This window comes from Rattus rattus, chromosome 6 (genome assembly GCF_011064425.1).
Source record: "Rattus rattus isolate New Zealand chromosome 6, Rrattus_CSIRO_v1, whole genome shotgun sequence".
NCBI lineage: Eukaryota > Metazoa > Chordata > Mammalia > Rodentia > Muridae > Rattus > Rattus rattus.
Window position 1 is genome coordinate 140,359,714 of NC_046159.1, and position 9,386 is coordinate 140,369,099.

The window sequence follows — 9,386 nt, forward strand, 5'->3', positions numbered from 1 at the left end:
CAATTCCACCAGGCAAGTCACTTGCAGCAGATAAGTTAGTCTTACCTGTGGTCCCGAGGCTCAAGTTCGCTCGCAGGGTGCTGCCCACGGGCTCTCCGTATTTTTTTTCTTAATTAAATAATTTGAAATGGGAAGACCAATTCGTAATCACATATTTGAAGTGAAAAGATAAACCTTTAATCCAGCCTATAAGTCATTTGAGTAAATCCTGTGTTATATAATAATATAAACATATAATATAAAATTAATGTATAAATATATATTTTATGTATTTATATAAATACATGTTCACATTCTGTAAATTCTGTGACTCTAGAGAATCCTAATACACCTGCCTTCAATGGGTACTCCAATCTAAACATGCTTATCTAAATTCTCAAATGCTGAAATAGACATCCCTCTTCCTTGCCTCCACCTCAGAATATAATACTAGATTACTATAGCATGCATTTTGTCTTTGGAGCAGGGTCTCTCTGTGTAGCCCTGACAGTCCTGAAACTCTCTATATAGTCATAGGGGTGGGTTTGAACTCACACAAATCTACCTGCCTCTGCCTACAGGGTGATGGGATTAGAGTTGTGCAGCAATGTGCCCGCCTACAATATGCATATTTACACTGTAATGCTATTTACAAATATGCATTCTTTTTTAAATAATTTGATTATTAAATTGAAAAACGTGTATATGGTTTGAATTGTATGGTGTATGCTGGCATTCCTGTGCCTTGGTATAGGTGTGGAGGTCAAAGGTCAGCTTTTTTTGAGTGAGTTCTCTCTTTTCACCCTTATCTGGGTTTGAAGCATAAAATGCAGATCACTATACTGGCAAAGCAAGTACTTTACACCATGAGCCCTCTGGCCATGTACATGTATTTGTTTTATACAGCTATTCTCCACCCATTATGTATGTACCAAAAATAGCAATATTTGCATTTTGCAGATGGGAAAACAACATGGTGTGATGACTATTCTTAGCTGTCAATTTGACTACATCTAGAGAGAACTACAATCCAGAAGTGGAGTAAATAAATCCACTTCTAGTCTGGACCTTTGAGGTAGGAAGTCACACCTGTTATCTGGATTTTAAGGTGGGAAGACACACCTTTAATCAGGGCCACATCCTCTTCTGGAATCCTATATAAGGACATGGAAGTAGGAAGGTTTTGTCCTTCTTGCCCCTGCCTTGACAGGTCATCCATTCCTTCAGGGACATTGAAGCCAACTTATTTCAGATTCAAGCATATACTGAAGACCAACTGAGATATCCAAACACGTGGACTGAGAAACTACTGGATTCTTGAACTTTCTGTTTAGAGCCAGCCGTTGTTGGATTAGCTGGACCACAGCCCATAAGTTATTGCAGCTCAAATCCCCTTTACAGGCTGTGGTCCAGCTAATCCAACAATGGGCTGGCCATGGAGAGAAAGTTCAAGAATCAAGTAGTTTCTCCCTCTCCCTCTTCCTCTCCCTCTCCGTCTCTCTCTCTTTCTCTCTCTCACATATATATATATATATGTGTGTGTGTGTGTGTGTGTGTGTGTATGTATATATTGTGTAATATATATGTATATATATATGTATATATATATATTTATTCTATACATTTGGTTTCTCTAGATAACCATGGCTGTGTAATTAAAACAGTAACACTACCATAACTACCACTTCATTTTCCTAGATGGCTGCATATGATGAAGCATGCATGTTGAGGTTGTCACTATTAGTGGGGAGACATTCTGAAAACTGTACCAGTTGTTTCATCACTGTACAGGCTTCAAGAAATTGACCTGAATCATGGACTGAAACCTTGAGCCCAAATGAATACTTCTTTCTTTTAAATGGTTGCCACAGAGATGTATAGCTGATGTACATCACCACCGACATAAACACCATACCATAGTAAACAGGATCTGACAGCCCAGTATGAAACTGGTTATGAAGTCTTCTGTTGGCTTTGCCTAGAAGAGTTTAACAGGCTAACTTTACTTCTACTTCCTTCTACCTCCAACACAAATAATTAAATTTAGAACACTGCAGAAAATTTATTATTTCCTCTTTTTCATTGAGATCTTTGGGGAGGAATCAATGGTGAATGGTTATATTCTTTTTTTTTTTTTTTTTTTTATTAAATTCAATTTGTCCTTGTTCAATTGCTCATTGCATCCCTCTTGCTAAGAAGTCTTATTCCTGGGAGATAATATCCCCAGAGAAGGAAAAACTATTATGGTAGTGAGGTGTCCTTTGGCCCAGTTATAAGCATCAAGAGGATGATTAAAACACATCAAATGAAAGAGGAAGCACCAAGCCAGTCAACACACTGAGTCTTTAGTTTCCTAGGAAGTGGCTTCTGGAAAGGTACAAATACTGCTCATATTTGGAGCAGATATTTTGCTGTTTGTTTGGGAAGGCCCACTGATTTAGTTGGGCTTTTCTTCAGTTGTACGAATAGTTTTGGCAGCATCTCCTGCTATTTGACTGGTCTAAGCAGAAATGTTTATGATCATTAAACTTGAAATGCTATGAATAAATGAGAAATCCAATTCTATTTTGTCTTGGATAGGATACTTTACAAGCTTGATCCTCTTATTTATTTATATGATTGAATACAAATATACTTTTAAAAGAGACATGTAGTAAAATATCTTAGAAGCATTATCCTATTTATGAGCACTTAGAATGATGATGAGTTCACGTTTGGTGAGTTAGGTCACTGTCAGTGCCATAATATACCTTGAAATAAACAACCAGAAACATGAGAAGCTGACCAGCTTGGGGTAGCACTATCAAAACTATCAATATTCCCATGAAAAAAATTACTACATCAACTTTTCCTGTTCAGATGATGCTTGAGGTGGGTGATGGGATGCTAAGTCATTCAAGTAGTTTGGGTTTTGGTCACTGGGCAAAGTCACCCCAAAAGTCCATTCCCTCTAGTTTATTTACACAAGGATTCAGAAGAATAACTGAAAACAATTTTTTATTTTTAAAGATTCCTTTATTTAATGTGTATGAATAAAGCTTTGCCTTCCCATCTACATGTGTACCATGAGTGTGACTGTACCTTTGACGGCCAGATCTCCTAGAACTGGTTATATGTGGTTACAAATAACTATGTATGTGCTGGCAATCAAATCTCAGTCTTTTTCAAGAGCACCAAGTGTTCATGATCTTTGAACCATCTCTCCAACCACCTGGAAAGGATCTTTTTTATTGGTTGTGAAGAATTTTTACATATATATTGTTTAATACTCTTCCTGGAGAAATCTGAATAACTTTTTATTATCTCAGAGTACCAGTGATAGGCCAAAGAAATGGTTATACCAACATTCAGTTTAGAAAATCATTAAATTTCCTTTTAGGAGTATGAATGAGGGGTGACTCACAGAAGCGCTGAAGACTTAAAGACAGCTCCATCACCAAAAAGCATGGCTGATGACTTAGGAGAGCTGTATTTCTGGACCTCTCAGCACAAGTTCCAGAGTTCCCCTCCTTAGTAGTCCTACCTGCTTATATAACTAAGAGATATTACCGTGTAATCTGATAAATTTTAGGGAGTCTCTCAGACTTGTGAGTTGTGTAACTTCTAAATCTTAAGGAGCTTCCTTCTAAAGTAGAGTATTTCAACTCTGCTGAAACTGTTGCACAGCATGTCTTTCCCACAAAGTTGATAGTTAGGATGCTATGAGATGAAGACATTTTTCTTTTCAAAATAAAAAGACTGCTTTGCTAAATTTTATTAGCAACTTTAACAATATCTCAAGAATTGATAGGAATCCTCCGTCCCCTTTATAGGAGAGCCTGTGACTATAGGAAAAAGACACAGTCCTTTATGCTGTGATTTCAAAAGAGGTTCCCCTCTATTTCTCTGAAAGGGGTTTACTGTGAATTCTTCTGATATCCCAAATTAGATACTTTAGATTAATTTTTGCTCAGAATAAAAACCATTTTCTTTATCATGTTCCTCTTGTTCAAGCAGGTATAATCCAATATTACATATATTTCTCTTTTAGAAACATAAAAGACTGTGGTTTTACGGTTTTCTCGACATGAGATGGTTACAGGTCTGCAAAAGCATCAACATCCAAGAGGTATTTTGCTGGATCTACATAGAATTTCTGTTAGCTCAAGTTTAAGAGACACAGAACAAAGGGATCAAAATAAGATAAAGATGTGATTTACTCAGTTGACCTCTAATATAACACACCGAGTAGTCAAACCCTGTTATCTATATGCTGGGCTAGCAGAGAGTTCTCCCACTCCTCAGTCTAAGAACCTGGATACATTAGCAGTCGCCATCTGGTACTGGAGGTCTGGAAGCTCCTTGGAGAGTCACCAGTGTTGAGTCCACAGTCAGAGGTGAAAGAGGGTTCAGGTGCTGTCTGTGGGATGATGGCCCCTAATGAAGGATGCAACTCATCAAGGACAAGAAAGATGCACACTCATGGGCTACTGTGGCTGCTGCTTCCTCCAAATCCCTCCAGCCTGGACTCCTCCTTGATGAATGGTGCTACATGACTTCAGTGTAGTTGTTCCCATTCCCCTCATTGTTCTTCATGTCAGTCTTTTCTAGAAATAGCCTTCCGGACACTCGGAGTTGGGATTTTGTAGTTTAATACTAAACCTCTTAACCTAATCCAGTGCACAACTAAACCTAGCCACTCCAGGGTCTGAGGCCAGGAATATGAAAGCAGTGTAGTAGGACAGGGTGAAATTCAGGTCTGAAAGAATAAGTGTTTTTTCCCAAGAGATTTAAAAGAAGAAAATGGAACTTGGTTTCAGATTCCTCAATCCTGTCATAGTTTATTACAGCAATTCCAGTCAATAGGTTGACATAGAACCACCCTTCAGCCATTCACTATCGTGCAGCTGAGTCTTGCTATGACTGATTTGAGGTAGTATTTTCATGGACCGATGAGTTACTGCACTGAGAACTTTGGGAATATTTTACCCAATCCTAAATTACTGGGAAGCTCTGCTTGTCCAAGTTCTTGTCATTCTTTTTATCAACCTCCTTGAAGATACAACATTTTAGTGTTATATCTGTTTAGAGAAGTTACCAGAGAACTGGAGAAATGCATCTTAGGGTTAGAAATATCAACCTGGGTGCCTTCCCAAGCAACCGACACAGATGCAGGATAGGTCCAGGGCTTCTTAGTGAGACAAGAGAATATAGGGAAAGATGGTGTACCTTTCACAGAGCAAACTGAGAGGACAAGCAACTGTGCCCCGAGTCTTAGCCTGGTTATAAGTTCTGTGAAGTTGGCATGAAAACTGCAATCTAACCAGGATGACATGAGCCTTAGATATAAAAACTACATTCCATCTTCTTGGGCTAACCAAGGAATAGCATTGGTTTGAGTAACTTTTTGGTCAGTTAGAGGCTGATCTCTGTGGCTCAAATCTCAGGATATCTGTCTGAGCCAGGAGATAGCTAAGCACATCCAATACTGCAAGTCTATACTTTAGTGTTAAGTGAATAAGAGCTGCCCCAGTGTTTCTTTAACCTAAAGATTACAAGTTCTAAGATGATTAGTTCATTAAAAATTTTACTTGATTTGATCTTAGTGTATGAGCACACACATGTGTGTGCCCACAGAGGCCTGAGGGTACATTGGGGTTCCTGGAGCTTTGTTTACATGCCGCTGTGAGCTACCTGCTGTGAGCTACCTGCTGTGGGTACTGTGGACCAAACTCTGCAAGAGCATTCAAATGCTAGTAACAGATAATTCATTTAAATATTGCTTGGTAATGGGCTAGTGTCTGAAGTTCCTGCTTCTTTGAGAATCTGTGTCCTCCTCAACATTTTAAAAGGTCAACAGGAAATGGCTTTTTTTTTTTTTCAGTACTGGTGACCATACCCTGGATCTCACACATGCTAAGCAAAGTTCTCTACCTCTAAGCTTGAGCCTAGAATAAAACATGTTGACTAGACGTCAACTAGTAAGGCAAAAGATCCAATGACGGCTCCCAATTGGTAAATGCAGCAACTTTGGTATTATCACAAACTATCTAGCAGTATAATTGTGACTGAAATACAAACCAAAATATATCAGATTTCTAAAACTCTGATACTTGGAACAAACATTAGCAGTGTATCCATACAAATACAACTAAAGCCTGAGTATTTGTTTGACAATGTTTTCCCATGATTTAATCTAATTTTACATCTATTTTAGATGCCCTCTGGAAGTCCTAAGGTTAGTTCTAGGCCAAAAATGCTTTATTTTTAATAAGTTTATTAAGTATATTTTATGAAAAAAATTTTAAAATACTTATTTAGATGACATTATAAAATAAAACCACAAGGACAAAAAAAAAAAAAAAAAAAAAGCCTTCATGGACAAAGCTGAAGAAATGACAAAATCTTTGTTTTCTAATTGCCAAAAAAGATAAAGAAATCTCTCTCACATTTTCCTATAAACAGCAGATGAATGTCCAACAAAATGCTGCCATTTGAATACTGAATAAAATGAGCTTTTTGATGTCTTCTGGACATGTCAGGACCCCCACACTCATGAACTTAACAGCAGCTCTGGTTGCTAGTACCAGATCAAGGCAGTCCGTGTTCTAGCATGAAAGGGCAAGGTGCCCTGTGAAATCCTGGGATTCAGTGAGTGTCCTCTGCAAGAGCAACAAGTCCTCTAAACCATTCAGCCCCCACCCCTACCTTCCAACATAACACATCCATTCCAAGTCACACTGTCCATATACTGCTGGGTGTGGGACTATCCATAGAACATGGGCAGCTTACCAGGATCCATATTCTTAATAATCTCTCTCCCAGAAGCCAACAGCTGTCCATAGCTTCTCAGTTAGGGGCAGGGGGAGCCCCTTCTCCCTTTCATACACAGGGAAATGTGACTGTTTTCAGTTGACTCCCCTGCGGCTATACCTGTTGAACTCTGAAATAAAAATACTGGTTTGTAAGCAAAGTTCCCTCTTGCCTATGCATTCATATGCTGAAATTCACACCAAAACACAGAGATGAAACTGGGTCTGGGTGCATGCCTTTAATCCCAGCACTTGGGAGGCAGAGGCAAGCAGATATCTTGATTTTGAGGCCAGCCTGGTATATATAGTAAATGTCAGCACAGGCAGAGCAACACTGAGAAACTGTGTCAACAAAACCAAACCCAACCAACCAACCAATCAACCAAAAAAATAAAACCTCACAGATATACATAAACAATGTCTCTTTGTTTTTTGGGGGAGGGTTTGTTTTTACTTTTTGTGTGTGTGTAATGGGGGTTCACATGTCATAGCATATTTGTATGAGATCAGGGATCAGCATTTGGGAATCAAAATTTTCCTTCTACCATGAGGGTTCCAAAGACCAAACTCAGGTTATTAAGCTGATGTGGCACGTTCCCTTAGTTTTAAAAACTTTCTTTGTACCCCTGGGTTTTTTTGTTTTTTGTTGTTGTTGTTTTTTTTTTAGGCTGATTTTTTGTTTGTTTGTTTTTTTGAAACATTATCTTATATATCACGGGCCAACCTTGAACTTGGTATGTAACCAAGAATGGAATTAAACTTCCGGTCCACCTATCTCCACCAGAGTGAAGAAGTTATATATTGTTGCCCAGGAACTGAACCTAACTTAGCCTTCCAAAAGCACTCTACCAATAAAGCTACTTCCGCAGCCCACAGCTTCTCTTTAGATTCTCTATTTGCTAACTTCAAAGTAGTTCCTTCCTCTCGCTCCATCAAAGCTGGGTGTGATTTCCTCCACCATTGTAATGGAAGCAATTGTTAACCATAACTGTACTTCCAAAGGAAGACAGAGGTGCAACAACACAGGAAACACCAAGATATGAGTCTCAAAGACCATTATTCACAGAGAAGAGGGCAGGCAGAGGACCAGGTAAGACAAAATGGTCCAAGGTGTGAAGCCCAGAGTCCTGCAGAGCAAACACTAAGACAAGTAGATCAGAAATTTAATACCACCCAAGTTCAAGGTCAGACTAAGGTGTATGAGACGCTGTTCATTTTCCCCCCCTAACTAAAACAAAAATGCCTGGAAAAACTAGGGCCAAAGAAATGGCTCAGAAGTTAAGGAAGCAGGAAGGTTATGGGTTTGAGGTCAAGCTGGGATACAGAGCAAATATGAGGTAACTTGGACTAACTAGGGAGACCCTGCTCTGAACAAATAGCTAAACATGAAGCCTGTTATTCAGGTTTGTCAGTACTTTCCCTGGTGTTAGGATGGTTTGCAAAGCGAGAACAATTCTAACACCCTGAACTTTTCTTTATAGATAGACTCTTTTAAAAAGAGTCTTAAATCCACTCAACTGATGTGCCAAACCCTTGCACTTGAGAAACAAGGTGAGTGGTATTTTTAACTTGTATTTGAGTGTGGGGTTGCTTAAAACCTAAGTCATACACTGCTGTCTTTACACCATTTGGGAGTTTACTGGAAACAATAAACTCACAAGGTTTAGTGGCTAATACTGGCTGAGGCAGACACAAATAAGTTCATCTACTATTGTTACATCTCATGTCACACAGCACAGAGTAAATATAATCTACATGCGTGTACACGAGCTACACAATGAATTCCCAATAAAGGGGTTCACGTGGATTCAGAAGCACACTGAGAAAGTCCTGTATGTTAACAACAAACCAGAAAACAGAAGTAGCGCTGCTAGAAGAGCTGGAGTCGGGTTTGAGTGCAGAGTTCATCTGTGAGGAGAAAGACTGAGCCAGTGTCCATGAGCAGGAAAAGGGTCCAACCCCTCTGGACTTGGACATGACCCATTGTTCAGGAGCAGGAAGCAGTAGGTCACATCTAGCTCCTGGTGAGCAAACAGATGGACAGGACCAACAATGGGACCAAGCTGCATCAGAGGGTCCTTGGTCCTCACTGCCCACACCACACCAGCCCTCAGATGATTGGTTTGTATGTGGCCATTGCCTTAATGTTAGATGTCTACCACTCTATATGGCCCAGGAAAGGAGGTTACATTTTTCCTTGGTCTGGTGTGTCGGGTAAGTTATTGTGCCTATTTTCCTTGATATAATTTTAATATGCCCAGGTGTCCCTATAGTTTCATTATCCTCGATAAACTTACAATCTTTGCTGGCTGGGTGACACATGACAGACGGCACAGTTCTAGGTCTGCCCAGGGCTGTAGTTACCCTCCCCACCAAATGGAATCAAAGACCCCATGTAGAGGGGGTCTCTTATGGCAACGCAGCCAGACAAATCACTGCTTTATATAGTGTGAAGTGGCTTAAAGTAGAACCCAGTGACCTAAACACTTCCCCCTTTACTTCTTGGACATGTCTACATAGCCTGGACCTTGCTATCCTACTTCAGCCTATCAGCTTGGAGACTTACAGGCCAGTGTCACAATGCCCACAGCCTGTGGGTTACCAGACCACTATCAG

The 9,386-nt window shown here is 39.6% G+C and overlaps 1 protein-coding gene across 1 annotated transcript in view; it reads left to right on the forward strand.

Annotated features, from left to right (window-relative positions):
- The window catches only part of Slc25a40 (solute carrier family 25 member 40), a 43,700-nt gene extending 36,136 nt beyond the window's left edge, over nucleotides 1–7,564 (forward strand). The window contains exon 12 of the mRNA XM_032907034.1: nucleotides 7,489–7,564. Coding sequence (XP_032762925.1) covers nucleotides 7,489–7,499 — 11 coding nt within the window. The 3' untranslated portion in view covers nucleotides 7,500–7,564. The remainder of the gene's footprint in view (nucleotides 1–7,488) is intronic.
- Nucleotides 7,565–9,386: the final 1,822 nt, after the last annotated feature.